Source organism: Rhodotorula graminis (genome assembly GCF_001329695.1).
Source record: "Rhodotorula graminis WP1 unplaced genomic scaffold RHOBAscaffold_4, whole genome shotgun sequence".
NCBI classification, from domain to species: domain Eukaryota; kingdom Fungi; phylum Basidiomycota; class Microbotryomycetes; order Sporidiobolales; family Sporidiobolaceae; genus Rhodotorula; species Rhodotorula graminis.
In genome coordinates this window covers 1,427,069-1,446,520 of record NW_017264931.1, presented here as the reverse complement: position 1 = coordinate 1,446,520, position 19,452 = coordinate 1,427,069, and the positions used below count along the sequence as shown (strand labels likewise).

Sequence of the window (19,452 nt, the reverse complement as noted above, 5' to 3'; positions counted from 1 at the left end):
CCTTCCGCCTCGCCCGCCTTCTCTCCTCCCTTCCTCGCAGGCCCAGCGCATGCTCTCGTCGGCGCTACGCCTCGCGTCGTCGTTCGGCTCGCCCGCGACGCGCACGGTCGACGGCGTGCCGGTCGGGCATGCGCGACTGAGCCTTTGGCTCGGACAGCGCTTGGCCGGTGCGTCCGCCTCTCTCTCTCTCTCTCTCTCCCTCTCTCTTGCCCTCTCTCGGCGCTCGACGAGCCTTCCACTCGAGGCACGCCCTGACATCCGGCGCCTCGCGGTCTCTCTCGCCCGCGCAGAGTCGTACCGCGCCAACCCGCAGAACACGCCCGAGGTCCTCGCGGCGCAGGAGCGCGCGACGGCCGCGTGTCGGCTCATGCTCGAGCGCGAGGCGCACGAGGCGCAGCAGGACGAGGAGCAGGGCGCGAGGACTGGCGGCAGGGACGCCGAGATGCGCGAGGCCTGAGCGGGCGGTCGAGGCGTGAGGCGATGCTTGTTGATTGTGAATACAGACGACAGGGTCCGACAAGAGGGGTGTGCGAGAGAGCTATGTGCGAGGGGAGAGCGCGAGATCTACAGTCGCAGAAGAAAGAGAGAGGGCCGCTCTACCTCCCCGCCGTCAGACTCAGCGTCACCTTGCCCTTCCTCCCGCCGCCGCCCTTGCCCTTCTTGCCCTGCCCGCCGCCCTCGCTCACGTTTACGTTGCGCGCCGGCGTGCCCGCACTCGCCGGCGACGGCGTCCCTCCACCCGCTGCGCGCTGCCGCCCGAGCCGCTCCTCGAACTCGCCCCACCGGTCGTCGAACGCGTCGTCCCAGCTGCTGCTCGCCCCGCCTCCTGCTCCTCCTGCTCCTCCTCCTGCTGCAGCCGTCCACGACGGGCGCGAGCTCGCGTGCAACGTCGAGGCAAAGCTCGGTCGGCTGCGCCCGCCGCCACCGCCGCCGCCAGCGTCCTCGTCGCCCGAGGTCGGCGCGGCGGCCTGAGCGCCTCGCGCCGCCGACGGGGGCGCCGGGAAGGCATGCACGTCGTCCCAGCTCGACGAGTGCGCGGCGGCAAAGCCCCATGGCAGGCCGTCGCTGCCGGCCGCGCCGTACGCGCCGAACGACTCGGCGAACTGCGGCAGCTGCTCGCGCGCCTTCTCCTCGGCGCGCACCTTGGCGCGGTCCTCCTTGCGCGCCTTGTCGCGGCGCTTGGTGCGACGCTGCTTGAGCGCCGTCTGGAACGGCTCCATGGCGCGGCGCGACACGAGGTGCGACAGGTCGGCCTCGACAAAGACGACGTCGCTCGACAAGGGCAGGTGCGCGAGCCACTTGCACCGGCGGCGCAGCTCGGCGTTCATGCTGCCCTCGTCGGCGCCCTCGATCGGGACGACGAGCTCGTCCGGCATGGCCTGGTACGTGCCAAAGTGCGACTTGAGGATGCGGATGTCGAGCGGCTGGAGGAAGATGGGCTGGCCCGACGCCGCCTGGTAAAAGTAGTACGCCGGGTCGTCCGACTCGGCTGGCGGCGGGTGCACGTTGCGGCGCTGGTACGGCGACTTGCGCGGCGGCGAGAGCGGCGCGACGGGTGGTGCGAGGCTCGAGCTCGTCGTCGTCGCCGCGCCGCCGCCGCCGGGCACGAACGGCGTCGCCGTCGACGACAAGGCGGCGAGGCCTGGCCCGCTGCCGCCGCCGCGCGAGTGCAGGAAGTCGAGCGGGATCGGGTCGTGCACGACGGGGACGGGCGGCGCAGGAGCGTGCACGGCCCTCGCCTCGGGCTCGCCGTCGAGCTCGCTCGCGCTCGTGTCGGTGACGGGCGGGAGCTGATGCTCGCTCGAGCCGGCCGCGTGGCGCTCGACGACGGCCTGCAGCTCGCGGAGCGTCTTCTTGCGCGCCGTCATGACGCTCGTCGTTTTGAGAAGGTCGCACTTGGCGAGCTGCTCCTCGACACGACGCAGGGCGTCCTCGACAAAGACGACGCCGAGCTCGTCGTCGCCGGCGCCGGGCCCACCTCGAGCGCGCAGGCGGCGCAGGCCCGCCAGCTCGCGCTCGAGCTCGCCACGCTGCGAGACGAGCTCGTCGTGGATGTAGTCGGGCGCGCCGAGCATGAACTTGGCGTAGGCGAGGGCGTCGGGCGTGAACTGCCACGGCGCACGGAGGGGAGGGACGGCCTCGGACGGCCAAGAGGGGGAACGAGGGAGGGCGAGCGTCGTGATTTGTGGTCGGCGGATGAGGCGCATGCGGAGCGTCTCGCGCTGTTGCGGTGCGGGGGTGCTGGACGACGGGAGCGAGTCGAGTCGGGAGAGCTCGAGGGCTCGGGCGAGGTCGGCGTCGATATGCTCGGCGGGAGGAAGGCTGGGAGGAACGGCGGAAGGAGGGGAGGACGGGCGAGCCGAGCTGTTGGCCGGGTCGAACCACTTGACCGACTTGAGGTCCTTGGCGTGGATGAAGCTGTGGGACAGGCGAGTGAGCTGGGGTTTGTCGTGCTCGTGGGCGAGGAGGACGAGCGAGGACGCACTCGTGGCAGACGGGGCACTTGCGCGACTTCGTGCCCGGGTCGGCGAGCGCGAGGTAGTGCAGCACGCACGGGTAGCAGAAGACGTGCCCGCACTTGGTCTGTCGAGGGAAGGGCGAGGTCAGTGACGGGGAGAGAGGGGCCAAGGGGGAGACGAGGGGACGCACCATGCGGGCAGCGGTCGGCTCGCTGAGGCAGATGGGGCAAGCGGGCCTGCCGCCCTCGCCGGCCTGGTCGAGCTTGGCGGTGGCGACGGCGTTAAGGGCGCCGCCGCCAGTCGGGAGGATGACCTGGAGGATGTCGGCCCACTCGAGGTGGATGTCGGGGTCGGCGAAGTGGGCCGTGTAGTCCTTGTCGGGGGCAACGACAAAGCGGAACTGGTGGACGAAGCGAGCGCGCGTGTAGGCCGCAGTGCCGTGCCCTGCGCCCGAGTGAGACGCTCGGCGGGTCGAGCGACGAGGGAGGTGCGTCGGAGGTGGAGGTGGCGCTCGAGGGGGCAGCGTGAAGCCGAGAAGCTGCGGCGGGCTCGACGTAGGGTGAGTACACACTCACTGCAGCTGCCCGTGCCCTCTCGCCTGCCTCGCGTCCGCCACAGAGAGCGAGTGGCGCCTCGTCGCCTCGCTCATCCCGAGGCGACCTCGCGCATCGTCGGCCCGCTGTGGGACCAAGAGAGAGGTGCACGCACATGGCTGACGTCCTGCTGCTCGCGTTGGCGGTTGCCCCTGCGGCCCTGCGCGGCTTGCTGGACCGAGGCCGGCGGCTTGATGGGGGCGGCGTCGAGCGGCATCCTCGCCTCGTCGTGAGAGGTTCGAGGGAAGGTCGTGAGGTGGCGCGAGGTCGTCGAGTCGACAGGCAAGCACAATGACCCGGCCAGAGACAGTCAAGTCCCCGGCGACGAGTTGTCGAGGGGGAGAGCAGTCAGCCCGGGGGCGAGAGTCGGCTAATCGGGCGGCCGGCCTCAATTCGTATTGCGGATAACTATTCGCCCCTTGCGCAATACGATTCCGATCTCGCCCAAACCCTCTCACTTCTCTCCTCGCTCGAGCCCTCGAACTTCGAAACCTGGCCTTGCAAATGACAGCACAACAACGACGATAACGACGACGCCCCACACACATCTACATGACGAGGCACTTGTCCTCCTTCTTGCGCCCCTCAGCCGACCCTGCACTGCGCCGGCTCAGCTTCCTGCCCGACGCTTCTGCTCCTCCTCGGCGCGGCGGCGGCGGCACGCTCGACTCGTCGACCCGCACCCGTTCAACGGGCGCTGACGACGGCGCAGGAGGCGCGAGCGGCGTCGAGGTGGGCGAGGACGGACGGGCGGACGAGCGCGCGGCGTCCTCGGCTCGTGAGCGCTCGACGAGGCGGCGCTCGTGAGCATCTTCCTCGGCTTGAAGCTGCTGCGCGAGGGCGATGCTGCACGAGAGCGGCGAGTTAGTCATCGACTGCGAGTCTGTGCCGGGCGAGAGAGTGAGAGAGGGACGTACTCGGCCGCATCGTGCACTCCCTCGTCGCGCCCAACCCGCTCGTCCCTGTTCCTGCTGTGGTCGCCGCCGCCGCTGCTCCCACCCGACCCGACCCAGTCCCCTCCTCTCACACTGCTCCGCCTGAGCGCCGCGTCGAAGAACGCGCACTCGGCCCCGTCGACGTCCTCGAGGCTCTCCCACACGATGCCCTCCTCGCGCGCGAACGCCGCGTCCGTCACGAGCGTGAAGAGCTCGGGACCACTGGTGGAGGCCGAGGGCGACGACGTGGAAGGGAGAGTCGGGCGGCGGTAAAGGACGGAGAGGTGCGAGTTGCGGAAGAGGGCCGCGAGGCCGGAGGGAGGGAGGAGGGACGGCGAGGTGCAGAGCGCGGACAGGCCAGGGTAGGTGAGCTGCGTCGAGGTAGACGACAGGAAGGTGTTGATGAGGTAGGCTGTGTACGTCGAGCAGGTCAGTGCTGCTGGACGAAGAGAGCGCGGGACGAGGACGAGGTCGGCGGACGCACCTCGTCGAACCTTGCGCGCCTGTTCCTCCGTCCACCCACTCCTCAACTCCGCCTCCCTGACCATCTCCTCGTCACTCAGCTCCTCCTCGCGCACGTCGAGCCGTCCTGCCCCACCGGCCACCTCTGCCCCCTCGACGACGCGCTCGAGCGCCGTGTCGTAGTCTCGGCACCCTTCCTCGCCGACGAGCGCGTCGTAGGCTTCGGGCTCGGCCGGATCGGCGAGCCAGCCGTGCAGGAGCGGGATGCGCGCGAGCGCGAACAGGGCGAGCTCGCCCGACGAGGTCGCCGCCGCCGACGATGACGAGGACGGGGGCGAGGCGAACCCGTCGATGCGGTCGAACCGAGGGTTGAGGTTGAGCCCGTAGCGGGTCTGGGGGAGGATCGAGAGCGCCGCCTCGAGCGAGAGCTCGTGGCCGGACGGGGTGGCGGCGGACGAGGAGGACGCGCGGAGGAAGTAGTCGGCGAGGAGGTTTGACAGGTACGAGTACGTGACGCTCGTGCGCCCGGGTGCGACGTCGAGGTCGCCGCGAAGGATAAGGATGTTGCCTGTCCGGGGCGGAAGAGTCAGGCGGTCCGCATCGGCTCGACGAGAGAAAGGGAGAGACGTACAGAGGGCGATGAGCGAGCAGGGCCCATTGGCGTTCTGGCACACGACCTTGACCCGCAGGCGCTCGTCCGTCTCGAAGCCGTGATGGTGCGACACGTCGCCGTCGTCAGGGCTCGCCTCGAGCGGCGTCGGCGGAAGAGGCGGGAAAGCGATCGTCTTGAGGAGCCACTCCTCCTCGTCGACCTGGCCCTCCCGCTCGACGACGTCTCGCTCGGTCGGGTTGGCCGGCGAGTCCGAAACTGGAGGCTGAACGCGGAACGAGGCGAGCTGGCGGGCGAGGTCTTGGGGCGAGGCTGGCGCAGGTGCGGCGGAAGGAAGGGCGTCGGCGGGCGACGCGGTTGGGGGTGATGCGGTAGAGCTACTCGGCGGTGCTGCGGGTGCGCTGGCGCGTCGCTCGTGCGAGGCGGGGGCACGCTCCCCCACCGCAAGCTGGCTCGGCTCGAGGATGGCGGCAGCGGGGGGTGCGACAGGCCGTGGGCTGGCAGGACTGTCGTCTTGCGCACTCATGCTCGAGCTCTGCAGCCAGGCAGTGCGAGCAGCTGGTATGCGAGGAGCGACGAGAGCTCGAGCGACCAGATGAGGGTCGGGCCACTTGCCCTTGCTGCCTCGGCCGCCAGAGCCTGCGCCAGAGCTACCGACTGCTCTCCAGCCTGCACCAAGTCCACCAACTGCCCCGGCGAGCTGCCCCCAAGCCGCGCCGTCCCCCACTCCTCCTCGACCTCGACCCGACCAGATGAAGTCCGCCAACGGCCACCTCGCCGCAAGGATCGACACGCTGTCGCTCGCCATATCATTCAGCACTCACACGACTACGGCGACCACCAGACGCGCTCAAAGACTCAGCCCTCACGCCTCGACCTCGTTTCCCTCGGCCTCACCGCGTCGCAGAGCCGCCTCGAGCACGGCGGATACCGGGCATGGTCCAGGACAAGGTGGGACGCATCTCTTCACGGGCTGGAGCGCCTGCGGGAGCTGCTCGCAAATCTCCTGGGCGCGGCGGCGGAGCGGGCTCAGCAGGACGCGGACCTCGACGTTGTTGTACTCCCCCTCGCATTGTAACTCGGCCTTTCCTACTCGAGACAAGCCTCAGTCGACGAGCGGCTCGAGAGCGGTTCGAGAGCGGCTCGAGAGCGAGCGAGGACTTTCGACACCAGCTGCTCGCCCTTCTCGCTGCTTTTCTCGCGCTCTCGACGTCGGCCTCTCGATGCGCAGCATCGACGCACGAAGAACGATTGGACATGACACAGAGAGGGCTCGAGCTCGTCGAGCACCTCAAGAAAAGCTGACTGCGACCTCGACAAGCGGCCCTCGACAAGCTGCGAGCAGGACGAGAGAGAGTCAGGTCACGCCGGAAGAGCGTCGCGTCCTCGACGCACACGACGAAAGAGAGAAAGTGGGACGCACCGTACGCCCACCTCGCTCAGTTCCTCCTCGGGTTCGAGTAGCCCGGCCGCCGCTCGTCCCTGAACTGCCTCTTCCTCCTCTTCATGTGCTTGTCGAGCTCGACGAACGCGTCCGCCCCGCCCTTCTTCTTCTTCCTCCTGCTCTTGGCCGCGCTCGAGTCGTCGTCGTCGTCGCCCTCGCCCTCGCCGTCCGACGACGAGAAGGCCGACGTCGGCGGGCTCGACATCTCCTCGCGCATCTTGCGACGAGCGAGCGCCGCACGAGGGTCGACAAAGGACGCGATGCCGAGGTGCGAGTAGTCCTGCGTCGGCGGCAGCGCTTGAGGCGGCGGCGAATCGGAGCCCGAGCGCGCGCGACGACGACGAGGCGGTGGCAACAAGGCGTCCTGCTCCTGCTCCTGCTCCTCCTCGGCCTCCTCCTCGAGCCGCCTGCCGCCGCCGCGTCGCGCCCCACGCAGGCGGAACGTCCCGCTACCGCTCCCGCCCGTCGCGATGACGGTCCCGCCGCCCCACCTGTCTGCCTCGCGCTCGTCGTCCGAGTCGTTGATGAAGGCGCTGGCGCTCCGGCCCGAGGTGCGCGCACGACGCTGAGCACGGGCGTCCATGTGCTTCGAGGTCGAGGTCGAGGGATGGGGCTGTTGGCGGGCGCAAGGAGCCGGGCGAGGGTCGGAGCGCTGCACGAGGGTGGCGAGGGAGGGGAGCGAGTCGTCGCTGTCGCGATCGAGGTCGTCGTCGTCCGACGCCGGGTTGAACAGGGCGACGCGCTCCTTGACCTTGCTCTTGCCCTTGGCCCTGCTCGTCGAGGCGCGAGGAGCGGCAGCACCGCCGCCAACCTGCTTCTTGCGGCGGAACGCCTCGAGGTCCTTGAGCGCCGCGTCGTCGTCCTCGTCGCTCGGCTCGTCGAGCGTGCGCCCCTTGGCCTGCCCACCCTTCTTGCCCTTCTTGCCCTTGCCCTTGCCCTTGCCCTTGACCGCGCCCGCCGCTGCCGTGCCGCCCGCCGCCCTCGCCGCCGGCGCGCGCACGAGGTTCGGGCCCGCCGCGAGGCGCTCCTGCTCGGCCTCGGCCGCGCGCTCCTCGTCGTCCGAGTCGAGCACCTCGACGACCTTGCTGCGCTCGATGCGGCGCGCGGCCGCCTCGGCGCGCAGGCGGCGCATCTCGCTCTGCAGGTCGTCGGCGCGGTCGCGAGACGGGCCGGCGACAGGAGCGGCTGCGACGGTGCGCTTGGCCGCCTTGGCGCGAGCGACGCGGGTCGAGTCGCGGTCGGGGTCGTCCGAGTCGGGCTCGAGGTCGGACTCGTGCGCCGAGGCGACGGCTTTGACGTCGAGGTCGGACGAGTCGAGGAGGTCGAGGGCGAGAGGGGCGGGGTTGAGGACGCGGGTCTCGGCAGCAGTCGAGCGGGCGAGCTGTGCGGCGGAGGTGGCGGCCGTGACGCGGCGACTGGGCGAGGGTGGAACGGAGGAAGGGCGGCAGCAGGTCAGCGACCGAGGAGGAGAGGCGGACAGAGAGGACGTGGGCGCACCGCTTGCGAGGCAGAGGGTCGCCATCCGAGTCAAGCTCGACATCGCTGCAGAGTGCACGCAAGAGTGTGTCAGTCTCGGCGGCTTGGACGGCTTCGTCCCAGGGCTGCACCGCCTCCTCGACCAACCTCGACGAGCCGCAGGCACCTCGTCTCGGGCTCGTGTACAGACAGGGGAGAGGAAGAGAGAGACGCACCTGCTGAGCACCAGCTTGGCCCCCTTGGTCTCCGGGAACGCGCCCTCCCTGCTCACGCTCCCCTTGCCCGCCGCCGCGCGACGGACCCCCCAGCCGCTCGACGGCGCCTTGCCCTGCGCCGCGAAGGTCGGCTGTGGGCCCGACAGGCCGTAGCGCGAGCGGAAAGGCTTGCGACCCATGGCGGGCGGCGGGCGGGCGTGTGGGACGAGGGAGAGGGAGGGGAAGGACGAGGAGAGTGATGAGGGCAACGGCGAGGGGACGGGCGAGGGCGGTTGCGGTGGCACTGGGTCGAGAGAATGAGCTGTCAAGAGCGCGCTCGAGCAGCTTGACGCCGCGGCGGGCGAGAGGCGAGGTGTTGAAGAGCAAGCAAGCACGCGCAACCCGGCCGCTCGAGGAGACGCTCGCGCTCTCGGCTCGTGCTCTCTCTCTCGCCAGTCGAGCTCGACCGACAACAAGTAGCTCGTACATTCTCTGCACCCGCTGTCCGACCGCGCGACCCTCAGTACCCGCCGCCGCCCTCGCGCCCAAAGCCCGCCATCGTCCTGCGCTGGTTCTCCTCGAGCTTGGGACAGTTGCGAATCGTGTGACCGAGACCTGTGCGCATCGAGGACTCGAGTCAGTGCTGCTCGCGCCGAGCGAGAGGAGAAGAGAGAAAGAGAGAGGACGCACCGCCGCAGTTGGTGCAGCCCACTGGCTTGCCGTCCGCGCCCAGGTTCGGGTCCTCGATCGACGTTAGGAACGGCGGGACCCTGCGCGCGCACAGAGGCGGTTAACGACGTGCTCGAGTCGGCGACGAGGGGACCAGGGCGCAGGAAGGAGAACGAGAGGGAGAGCGGGACGCACTTCTGCTTGGCCTCCATGAGCAGGTACTTGAGGTCGAGCAACGTCTGCTCGGCCGTCTGCATGTTGACGAACGTCGTCGCGATACCCGTCTTGCCCGAGCGACCCGTGCGACCGATCTGGTGGACGTAGTCCTGCGGGCGTACGCGAACGAGAGGGAGTCAGTCGCCGTCTTTCTCTCGACCTGTCACCGCGAGAAACGGGAACGGCCGGGACGCACCTCGATCTCCTTGGGCATCGAAAAGTTGATGACGTGCTGGATCTCGGAAAAGTCGAGTCCCTTGCTCGCCACGCCCGACGCGACCATGACGTCCTTCTTGCCCGTCTTGAACGACTTGATGGCGTACTCGCGCTCCTCCTGGGCTGCGTGCGGGTTCGTGAGGAGGGTCGGGACGGCGTCAAAGAGGTGAGGAGACGCGAGAGGGAGAGAGAGGACGCACTCTTGCTGCCGTGGATGGCGACCGCCTCGACGCCCTTGAGGAGCAGGTACTCTTGGATGTCTGCGCTCGCGCCCTCGAGTCAGTACCTGCTCGCCTCGCTCCAAGAGAGAGCGTGAGAGGGAGACGCACCGTCGACCTCGTTCTTGTTGTCGCTGAAGATGATGGTCGGCGGCGCCGTCTTCTGGAGGCACTCGAGGAGGTAGACCATCTTGGCCTCCTGCTTGACGTACTCGACCTCCTGGATGATGTTGAGCGCCGCGGCACCGGCACGACCGACGTTGACGAGGATGGGCTGGACGAGGGCCGACTGGGCAAAGTCCTGGATGCGCTTGGGCATCGTGGCCGAGAACAGGAGCGTCTGGCGTTGGTGCTGTGCGCGCAAGGGAGAGGGTCAGGCTCATCAAGACGTTCAAGACTTTCTACGACTGGTCCCAGCGAAGACGACAACGCCGAGGACCGGCCGAGGACGAGACGCCGGAAGCCGACGCACCTTGAAGAAGCTCATGATGTTGCGCACGTCCTCCTCGAAGCCCATGTCGATCATGCGGTCGGCCTCGTCCATGCACAGGTACTTGCACGAGTTGAGCGTGAACTTGCGCTTCTCGAGCATGTCCTGGAGCCGACCGGGCGTCGCGACGACCATGTGGAATCCCTGCGACAGGACCTGCGCCTGCTCCGACATGTTGATGCCGCCGATGCACAGGAGGGCGCGGACTCTGCGAGAGGGAGGACGGGATTGAGGTCAGTGAGAGGTCGAGAGGGTGGCGGACAAGGGGAGGGGGAGGGAAAACGGGACGCACTGAGGGTAGCCACCCTGCTCCATGAGCTTGGCCATCTCCTGCAGGCCCTCGTACGTCTGCCTTGCCAGCTCGCGCGACGGACACATGATAATGCCGACGGGACCCTCGCCCTGGACGAACGGCATGCGCTTCTCCTCCTCGAGCGAGAACATGAGGAGTGGGACCGAGAAGGCGAGCGTCTTGCCCGAGCCCGTGAACGCGATGCCGATCATGTCCCGGCCCGAAAAGCTGCGGGCAGAGCGCGAATGTCAGTGTGTGTGCGAGAGGAAGGGAGAGAGGGCGAGGACGCACACGACGGGGAGACCCTGGAGCTGAATGGGCGTCGGCGCCTCGATCTTCTTCTTCTTGAGGTAGTCGAGCAGCGGCCTCGGCAGCTTCATGTCCTGTGTCGCGTCGCCGACGGTCAGTCGACGAGGGAAGATATAGGAGGCGAGAGAGAGAGGGGGCGCACCCGGAAGTTGGGGATGGGCGGGGGAATGTCGTCGCCCGAGACGAGGATGTGGAACTTCTCGCGGACGGCGTCGTGCTCCTCTTGCGGCTTCGCCAAGATGTAGTGCGGCGCCTTCCATCTGCGAGTGAGAGCGACGTCAGTAGGGCTCGGGGGAGAGAGAGAGGGCGCAAGGACGCACGAGGCGTGCATGCGCTCGGTGTAGACGATGCCCTTGGCGAGCTCTTCTGCGCCGGCGAGCTGCTTGCGGGACGCTTCCTGGGCAAGGAGGATCTGAGCCTCCTCCTCCTCGATCTTCTGCTTCTCGGTCTTGGCGGCGTCTGCGAGCGCGGATGGAGCGAGTCAGTTGGGGTCCAGGGAGGGGGAGCAGAGAGGGTAGAGAGAGAGGGGAGACGGACCCTCGATGGCCTTGCGGCGCTTGACCTCCTGTGCCTCCATGAGCAAAGTCTGGGCCTCGCGTTTCCTGCGAGCGCGGTCGTCGTCGTCGCGCTGCTGCTGGAGGCGGGCGTCCTCCTCCTCCTCGTGGCGGCGCTTCTCGGCTGCGGCGGTTGCGCCGCCGCCCTTTGCGGCGAGTTTGGAGACGAGCTGGTTGCGGCGCTGCTTTACGGGGACGTAGAGGGGCGCGTCGTCGTCGTCGCCGTCGACGGCGTACGGGTCGGGAGGAGGAGGGGACGGGGTGCGGCGGCGCTTGGTATAGGTGGATGGCTGGTGCGAGTCTGCCATGGTGCGCGTGGCTGTGCTTCTGCTCGAGCTGGTCGAGCCGTGTGGCGGCAGAGGAGAGACGTCGAGCTGATCAAGTCCGACGACGACGACGAGCCGGGGCTCTCGCTCTCGCCTACGAGCTCGTGCGCGACATGCTCCGCACAGTCCCGACACTGCTGCCTAGGCGGGTACTGCGCTCGCCACCCGCCTTGAGCCGCTTCGCTTCGACCGCCTCGTCGTCGGCCTCCTCCCCACCTCGACCTCCTCCGCCAACACCGCCGCATCCCGCCAAGCCCAGGCCGTGGGAGCCCTACCTCGCCCGCCTTCGCCACGACTACCCGCACGCCGACCCGCCATCGCTCGTCATCGCCTTTGTCGCCCTCCACGAGCTCACCGCCATCGTCCCCCTCGTCGCCCTCTTTGCCCTCTTCCGCCACGTCGCACTCGGTACCGCTCTCGTCGCCTGGGTCGTCGCTCACTCCGACACCGACGACCGCGACCAGAGCGGCGAGGGATCGACGCCGGCCACTGCCGCAGCGTGGAGGGTCACGGCGCGCGACTGGCTCAAGGAGGCCGAGGACAAGGCCGAGCGCGTCGGGCGACGCTACGGCTGGTTCGGCTGGCCCAAGGAGTCGCGCGACGAGCGAGCCGCTCGCAAGGCGCACCTCGCACAAGCCGCCGAGGACGGCCGCACCGCCGTCGACGAGCGCACCTCGGCCGACCAGCTGCGCGTGTCGGGCGACGTGGCCAACGCCGCCGCCGCCTATCTCGCCGTCAAGGTGCGTCACCCTCTCTCCCCTGTCCTGTGCGCGCGAGCCCTCGCACGTCGTCCTGACCCGTCTCGCCCCCACCCGCACAGGCCCTCATCCCGCTCCGCATCCTCGTCTCGCTCCGCCTCTCGCCCTCGCTCGCCAACGTCATTGCTCGCAACTTCACCGGCCTGCGACAGCGCGGCAAGCGGTACCTGGCCAAGGCGGCGCCGGCAGTGCGAGATGGAGCGGCAGACGTGGGTGGCAGGGGTCCGTGAGCGGTTGAGAGGAGGGCAGTGTAACGACGGGCGTTCTCTCTTGTGCGTTCCTGCTCTCTCCAGCGCCTTCTAGAGAGCAAGACTCTGTTGCTCACGCTTTATCTCGCTCGCAGGCGTGCTCCGGTCCCGCTACACGGCTCGCCCTCTTCCGCCTGATCTCCCTCCTCGCCCGACGCCCCTCGCCCTTTCCTCCTCCTCCTTTCACCAACCACCTCCGCACTCGCTCGCACGGGATGCAGACCCTGCGCCTCAAGCGCCTCCTCGTCACGCACTACTCGCTCCTCGTCCCCTTCCCGCCGCCGCCGCCCTCGCCTCGTCCTTCGCCGCTTCGTCTCGCCTCGTCGGAGCACGCCCTCGGGCCCTCGCCGCCGCTCCTGCGCACGACGACGTTTGGCAGGCCGGGTTCGGGCTCGTGGCGCCGCTTGTACGGGCGCGGCGGAGCGGCCGTCGAGGGACGCGAGCGCGAGGCGGCGGGCGACTCGAGCGGTGGGACGGGGCCGGGCGCGCTCGACACGATCGAGGAGCTTTCGGAGACAGCGCCTGCAGCGGGGGACGAGGGCGACGAGGAGGAGAAGGACGGCGGCGGACCGAGGTGGGAGGGAGAAGAAGGCGGAGGGCCCGTTCGCCTCGTCGGGTTCTCGGACCCGGACCCGCTCAACCCGCAGGTGCGCCTCATCATCTCCCTCTTCCTCTATGATCGTCGGAAGGACGACGCGCTCACCCTTCTCCTCGGCGCCCGCAGGGCTGGTCGACAACTCGCCGCACCCTCATCACGCTCCTCCTCGCCGTCATGTGCACCTGGGTCGGCGCGTGCTCGTCCATGAACGTCGAGCTCGCGCACCAAGTCGCCGCCGACCTCGGCGTCGCGAGCGAGACGACGGCGCAGCTCGACACGGTCCTGTTCCTCGTCGGCTTTGGCGTCGCCGCGCCGCTTTGGGCGCCTTTGTCTGAGCTCGCAGGCCGGTACGTCTCCTCTCCATCCTCCCCTCTCACCCTCACAGCACGATAGGCCTGACACCAACCTTCCTCTCGTGCAGCACGCCGATCTACCTCGTCTCGCTTGCACTCCTCGCCCTGTTTGAGCTCGGCGCCGCCCTGTCGCCGACCTTTCCCGCCCGCGCAGCCCTGCGCTTCCTCGCCGGGTGCGCCGCGACGACGCCGCTGTCGAATGCTGGGGCGGCGGTCGGCGACCTGTGGGACGAGGACGAGAGGACCGTCGCGTTCGGCGTGTTCGGCGTTGGCGGCTTGTGCGTCCCGCTCTTCCTCCTCTCTCTTCCTGCCAACGCCCCCACTGACCTGTCTTCTTCCTCCACAGTCTCGGGCCGTGTCTCGGCGCGTCCACGCTGTCCTCGATCGTCGCGCGAGGGAAGAGGACTGACGGCGAGACGAGGCGACGCAGGACCGGTTGTCGGCGGCTGGATCGCGCAAAGTGGCTGGAGCTATCGGTGGGCCGACGGGGTCCAGGCAGTCGGGTGCGTCCTCCTCGCCTCTCACGGCCCGAACGAGCGTGAGCTCACCCCTCGTCGTCCACAGCGCGGCCGTCCTCCTCGTCATCTCGTTCGCCCTCCTTCCCGAGACCTACCCGCCGACGCTCCTCGCCTTCAAGGCCGCCGGTGCGTCCCCCTCTCCCTACTCAGATCCAGTGAGAGAGTCACTGACGCTCGACGCCCCGCCAGCGATCCGCCGCCGCACCCGCTCGTCGGCCTACCTCACGCCGCTCGAGCTCGCTCGCCGCGAGACTTCGTTCGCGCACGACTTTCGCCGCACGCTCGCGAGGCCGTTCGTCATGCTCGCGAGGGAGCCCATCGTCGTGTGCTTCTGCGCGTACCTCACGCTCGTCGTGCGTCGTCTTTTCCCTTTCTCTCAAGGGGGCTCGAGCGAGCGCTCATGACCTCTGCCTCCTCTCGCAGTTCATCATCCTGTTCGGCAACCTCACCGGGTGCGCACCGCTCCCTCTCCCTCTCCCTCTCCCTGTCCTCCCCGACTGACCGCCCTTTCTCGCGTTCTGCGCAGGTACCCGTTCATCTTCTCGCCGCACTCGCTCAGCCCGGGCGAGTCGGGCACCCTCTTCCTCTCGATCGCCGTCGGCCTCTTCCTGTGCGCCGTGTGCACGCCGGTCATGCGCTCGGACTGGCGCCGTCGGGTCGGGCGGGCGCACGCGAGGGGGCAGGCGGTCGCGCCCGAGGAGCGGCTCAGGGTCGCGGTCGTCGGGACGTGGGCCGTGCCCGTGTCGCTGTACTGGGCGTGCGTCCCTCTCGTTCCTCTCTCCCTCTCTCTCGGTCCAGGGCGACGAGCTCACGCGTCTTCTCGATCGCTCGCAGCGCATGGGTGTGCCGCCCCGGCGTGAGCATCTGGGCGTCGCTCGGCGCTCAAGCCCTCTTCGGCGTCGGCATCTGGTCGAGCTTCTACTCGGCCTTCCTCTACTGCATCGGTGCGTCTCTCTCTCTCCTCTCTTCCGGCGAGGCGAGGCGAGACCGACCTGACCCGCTTGAGCGAGCGCGCAGACTCGTACGGCCACAAGGCGGCGAGTGCACTCGCAGCCCTGACCTTCCTGCGGTACCCGATCGCGGTGAGCTCCTCTCGTTCTCTCTCTCTCTGTCACGCTCGAGCCGAGCGGTCCGCTCACGATCCTGGTCGCAGGGCGCCGCCGTTCTGTTCACGCCTCCGCTCTACGAACGCCTCGGTGCGGCCTCGACCTCTCTTTCCCCGCCCTCTCTCTTCCTCCTCTCGCGTGCGGCCGTATCGCGCGCCGTCCAACTCGCCGGACTGACCCATTTGCTGCCCGTCGAGCAGGTCCCCACCTCGCCCTCACCCTCCTCGCCTCGCTCTCGCTCCTCGTCTCGGTCATCCCGCTCGTCTTTTACAAGTGGGGCGCGCGCATCAGGTCGTGGAGCAGGGACGCGGTGCACTGAGGCGGCGGCGGCGTCGGCGGCGGTGGTGGTGGGAGGGGAGGGAAGGACGGGCTCGTGCGCAGGGAGGAGGGCGAGGGCAGGAGGAGCGAGAAGTTTCGCACGTCGAGGAGCTTGCATGCGCTTGGTCTCTCTTCACGTTTTTGCGCGAGAGGAGAGCTGCCTGGCTCGTCGCGAGAGACCGAGGACACGACGAGGAAGCGAGCATCTCTGGCGAGCATGCTCGACCAGCGGTTTCCATTCCGCTCTCCCTTGCCGCTCGCCGAGTCTCTCCTGAGCGATACACAGCCCTAGAGGTCGACACGAGAAGCCGTCCTTGCACCCCTCAGTCCCTCACGCTCTCCCTTCGGCCCGCCGGTTGTACTCGCACAGCTCGTCGAACCGGACCTGCTCGCCGCCAAAGATGTCGAGCGCCGAGCCGTACGTGAGGTCGACCTTGCCGTGCGAGAGGCGCTCGACGAGCGACAGGTCGGTGACGCCTGCGGCGAGGAGAGGGAGAGGGAGAGAAGGAAGGGGCGCGAGCGCGGGTGAGTCGGCGGCTCGAGCGGTGCGAGGAGAGAGAGCGGGACGCACTGCGAGCGCCGCCGGCGTACGTCGTCGGGATCGTGACCCACTCGCCGAGCTCTGCGCGCGCAGGGAGAGGCAGGTGAGGCGACGGTCGGGGGTGGAAGGAGGGCAGGACGAGGGAGGGACGCACTCTCGACGAGCGCCTCGTCGATGCCTTGACACAGGCCCTCGACATCGGCGGCGTGGATGAGGAACTCGCTGCAGTGCGGGGAGGAACGGTGTCAGGGCCCGCAACGAGAGAGGGAGGAGGACGAAGCGAGAGGCGATGCACCTGCAGTACTGCGTGAGGAGCGCGAGCGATTCTGCGAAGCAGGGAAGGGATTGTGAGCTCTTTGCGCTCGTTACCTGCGACGAGAGGGAAAGAGGGCGTACCTGCGTTGACCTCCATGTCGGTCATGACCTGCCACCGGTCCATGGCGACGATCCACTTGTCGCCTCGTCGCCGGCAGCTGCAAGGTCGAGAATCAGTGCTCGACTTCTCCCGCGAGGAGAAAGAGAGAGCAGACCGGGACGCACCTGACGTCGACCACGAGCCTGTCCTTGCCGACCTGCTCGGCGAGTCGTCGCAGCCGATCCTCGTCGAATTTTGCCGCCGGGAAGAGGTACGACGTGACGATAACCTGCGCGCATGCGTGGACATCGAGTCAGTCGTGCTTGTCGGGCTGTTGTGGGCGCACGACGAGCGCACCTTCTCGGCTCCTGCGTCGAGCCACTCTTGCGCGTTCGACTCGTTGATGCCGCCGCCGACCTGGAGGCCCTCTGCGGCAGGCAAAAAAAGCGTCAGGGTGGGCTCCTCGCGTCGAGGTGTACGAGGAAGGCGGACGCACTGGGCCACGCCTGCAGGGCCGAGCGCGCCGCGTCGTCGTTGCCCGGGCCCAGCTTGATGACGTGCCCGCCTCGCAGCGCGTTCTGGCGATACAGGTCGGCGTAGTAGGCGCTCGGCTTCCTGTGCGCACGTTGAAGAGGGTCAGTGATTTGGAGGAGAAGGCTTGCGAGGGGAAAGAGGCACAGGCGCACTCGGAGACGAAGTTGGTGCGGAGGGACGAGGTGTCGAGGGTGCCGCCGACGATCTGCTTGACGGCGCCGTTGTGAAGGTCGATGCAGGGGCGGAACACGGACGGCATGGGCTGTACGGAACAGGTGGGTCAGAGTGTCTTCGAGATGGACGAGCCGAGGGACGGAGAGGGGGAGGAAGAGGAGGAGAGGGGAGCTCACAGTCGGTATAGCTGGGGTGGTGAGGCGCAGGTAGGAGCGTGAGACCTGACAGACAGGTCGGCGAGATCCAGGAGCAGAGCGAGAGCGAGTGCAGCTAGGTTGGCCAGAGGGAGAGGAGGACGAGGTCGGTCCTCCTCCTCCACTCGCTCTCGCCCCTCAGACCAGCTCTGACGCGTGCCAGCTGTACCGAGCACCCGCTTGTGCACCTCGGCGAGCCAGCCCGCAACCCGCCCGTGTCGCTGTCGCCGTCGCCCGCGCCCTCATCTTCATCTCGACGCGTTCCCTCTCCACCTCGCAGCCTCGCAGCCATGGCCACCGAGGCAGACGAGACGTCCACTGTGCGCTCCACCTCCCCTTCCTCTCTCGACGCGATCCCCTACTGACTCGGACCCGCCCGTGCAGCTCTACAAGAGCATCAACGAGGTGCGCCTCCCTCCAACCAGCTCCCCTCCTGCCCAGTCTGCCCCTTTGCTGACACGAGCTTGTCCATACGCAGGAGTACAAGATCTGGAAGAAGAACTCGCTGTTCCTGTACGACCTCGTCATCACCCACGCCCTCGACTGGCCCTCGCTCACCTGCCAGTGGCTCCCCGACGTCGAGACGTGCGTACCCTTGTCTCTCTCTCTCTCTCGGGTCGGCTGTCCCATCGGCGGAACCTCGTCCTGACACGCCGACGCGATGCACCCAGGCCCGCCGACAAGGACTACACGGTCCACCGCCTCCTGCTCGCGACACATACCTCGGGCGAGGACAACAACTACCTCCAGATCGCAGAGGTCCACCTCCCCAAGCCCCAGGCTGGCCTCAGCCTCGACAAGTACGATGACGAGCGCGGCGGTGCGTCCCCTCGTCTCGCCCCGCCCCCCCTCTCTCTCTGCCCCGTCCCTCCCTCGCTCGTCGACCTGACCCTCCCTCCCTCTCTGCAGAGATTGGCGCGCACACGGCGACCGAGCCCCGGGTCCAGATCACCCAGTCGATCAACCACACGGGCGAGGTCAACCGCGCGCGGTACATGCCCCAGAACCCGGACCTGATCGCGACCAAGACCGTCATGGGCGAGGTCTACGTGTTCGACCGCACCAAGCACCCGTCTCAGCCGAGCGGCACCGAGTGCAAGCCCGACATCACGCTGCGAGGACACACCAAGGAGGGGTACGTCCTCTCCCTCCCTCTCTCTCGTCGTCGTCGAGCGTGCGGCTCGCTCGCGCACGAGCCCTTACTGACCTTTCTTCACTCGCGCGCAGATACGGCCTGTCGTGGAACCCGCTCAAGGCCAAGGAGGGCCACGTGCTGAGTGCGTCGGAGGACACGACCGTCTGCCACTGGTGCGTCGCTTGCTCGCCGCCCTGTTCGCCTCTCTCCCTCTCTCGAGCGCAAGAAACTGACTCGCCCGTCGCCACCAGGGACGTGCGCGGCTACACCAAGGGCAACACGTCGATGGACCCGCTCAACGTGTACCGCGGCCACTCGGCCATCGTCGAGGACGTCGCGTGGCACAACCTGCAGGAGGACGTCTTTGCCTCGGTCGGCGACGACCGCATGCTGTTGCTGTGCGTCTCTCGTTCTCTCTCTCTCTCCCCTCTCTCGTGCGCCTGAACTGACTTCGCGTCGGTCCACGTGCGCGCAGGTGGGACACGAGGGGGCAGTCGGGCCAGATGAAGCCGACGGCGAGGGTCCAGGCGCACGAGGCCGAGGTAAACTGCGTCGCGTTCGCGCCGCACAACGAGAACATCCTCATCACGGGCTCGGCCGACAAGGTGCGCCCCCTCACTCCCTTCTTCCCGTCCTCGCCTCGCCGAACGACGCACTGACCCGCCCTCTCGCCTCGCAGACGGTCGCGCTGTGGGACCTGCGCAACCTCAAGCTCAAGCTGCACACGTTCGAGTCGCACCAGGAGGAGGTGCTCCAGCTCGCGTGGTCGCCGACCAACGAGACGGTGTTTGCGTCGGCGTCGGGCGACCGCCGCATTAACCTGTGGGACGTGTCCAAGATCGGGCTCGAGCAGACGCCCGAGGACGCCGAGGACGGCCCTCCCGAGCTCATGTTTGTTCACGGCGGGCACACGTCGCGCCCGACCGACCTGGCGTGGAACGCCAACCAGGACTTCTGCATGGTGAGCGTCGCCGAGGACAACGTCCTGCAGGTGTGGAGCCCGAGTGCGACGCTCGCCCAGGCCGACGTCCCGGTCGACGAGGTCGAGCTCGAGTAGATGGCGCGCTTGTATTACCACTTCGTCTGTCCCTCTCTCTCGAGTTGCTTGTATCAGAGAGACAGAGCGTGCCGAGGAGCAGCTGGGCGGACAAAAGGGG

At 68.4% G+C, this 19,452-nt stretch overlaps 7 protein-coding genes across 7 annotated transcripts; 2 read left to right on the top strand and 5 right to left on the bottom strand.

Annotated features, from left to right (window-relative positions):
* Window positions 1–476: 476 nt before the first annotated feature.
* RHOBADRAFT_52615 (uncharacterized protein) lies at window positions 477–3,269 on the bottom strand (the record flags this gene model as incomplete). Its single annotated transcript, XM_018416424.1, has 4 exons — window positions 477–2,418; window positions 2,486–2,583; window positions 2,650–2,997; window positions 3,168–3,269. The coding sequence occupies 4 exons, from the start codon at window positions 3,267–3,269 to the stop codon at window positions 597–599; spliced, it is 2,370 nt and encodes a 789-aa protein (XP_018272684.1). The 3' UTR covers window positions 477–596.
* Window positions 3,270–3,548: 279 nt separating this feature from the next.
* Window positions 3,549–5,585, bottom strand: RHOBADRAFT_52614 (uncharacterized protein; the record flags this gene model as incomplete). The annotated part of the gene is made up of 4 exons (XM_018416423.1): window positions 3,549–3,898; window positions 3,970–4,399; window positions 4,472–5,017; window positions 5,081–5,585. The coding sequence occupies 4 exons, from the start codon at window positions 5,583–5,585 to the stop codon at window positions 3,601–3,603; spliced, it is 1,779 nt and encodes a 592-aa protein (XP_018272683.1). The 3' UTR covers window positions 3,549–3,600.
* A 711-nt stretch (window positions 5,586–6,296) lies between these two features.
* Window positions 6,297–8,373, bottom strand: RHOBADRAFT_52613 (uncharacterized protein; the record flags this gene model as incomplete). Its single annotated transcript, XM_018416422.1, has 4 exons — window positions 6,297–6,394; window positions 6,483–7,918; window positions 8,001–8,045; window positions 8,195–8,373. The coding sequence occupies 3 exons, from the start codon at window positions 8,371–8,373 to the stop codon at window positions 6,499–6,501; spliced, it is 1,644 nt and encodes a 547-aa protein (XP_018272682.1). The 3' UTR covers window positions 6,297–6,394; window positions 6,483–6,498.
* Window positions 8,374–8,693: 320 nt separating this feature from the next.
* On the bottom strand, window positions 8,694–11,445 carry RHOBADRAFT_13015 (uncharacterized protein; the record flags this gene model as incomplete). Its single annotated transcript, XM_018412120.1, has 12 exons — window positions 8,694–8,788; window positions 8,864–8,943; window positions 9,038–9,168; window positions 9,255–9,397; window positions 9,475–9,534; window positions 9,604–9,844; window positions 9,965–10,190; window positions 10,275–10,502; window positions 10,566–10,657; window positions 10,726–10,843; window positions 10,904–11,042; window positions 11,121–11,445. 12 exons carry the CDS (start codon window positions 11,443–11,445, stop codon window positions 8,694–8,696), a joined length of 1,878 nt encoding a protein of 625 aa, XP_018272681.1.
* Window positions 11,446–11,576: 131 nt separating this feature from the next.
* On the top strand, window positions 11,577–15,363 carry RHOBADRAFT_52611 (uncharacterized protein; the record flags this gene model as incomplete). The annotated part of the gene is made up of 13 exons (XM_018416421.1): window positions 11,577–12,203; window positions 12,284–12,430; window positions 12,565–13,116; window positions 13,194–13,414; window positions 13,489–13,698; window positions 13,985–14,064; window positions 14,128–14,291; window positions 14,362–14,390; window positions 14,465–14,695; window positions 14,773–14,882; window positions 14,956–15,020; window positions 15,092–15,134; window positions 15,245–15,363. 13 exons carry the CDS (start codon window positions 11,577–11,579, stop codon window positions 15,361–15,363), a joined length of 2,598 nt encoding a protein of 865 aa, XP_018272680.1.
* A 330-nt stretch (window positions 15,364–15,693) lies between these two features.
* RHOBADRAFT_12861 (uncharacterized protein) lies at window positions 15,694–17,051 on the bottom strand (the record flags this gene model as incomplete). Its single annotated transcript, XM_018412110.1, has 9 exons — window positions 15,694–15,839; window positions 15,934–15,984; window positions 16,058–16,125; window positions 16,199–16,229; window positions 16,300–16,376; window positions 16,444–16,547; window positions 16,616–16,686; window positions 16,755–16,873; window positions 16,945–17,051. The coding sequence occupies 9 exons, from the start codon at window positions 17,049–17,051 to the stop codon at window positions 15,694–15,696; spliced, it is 774 nt and encodes a 257-aa protein (XP_018272679.1).
* A 241-nt stretch (window positions 17,052–17,292) lies between these two features.
* RHOBADRAFT_25721 (uncharacterized protein) lies at window positions 17,293–19,389 on the top strand. Its single transcript, XM_018412709.1, has 9 exons — window positions 17,293–17,480; window positions 17,545–17,565; window positions 17,639–17,745; window positions 17,832–17,980; window positions 18,070–18,295; window positions 18,388–18,468; window positions 18,547–18,693; window positions 18,771–18,900; window positions 18,975–19,389. Exons 1-9 carry the CDS (start codon window positions 17,451–17,453, stop codon window positions 19,350–19,352), a joined length of 1,269 nt encoding a protein of 422 aa, XP_018272678.1. The 5' UTR covers window positions 17,293–17,450; the 3' UTR covers window positions 19,353–19,389.
* The last annotated feature ends 63 nt before the right edge of the window (window positions 19,390–19,452 follow it).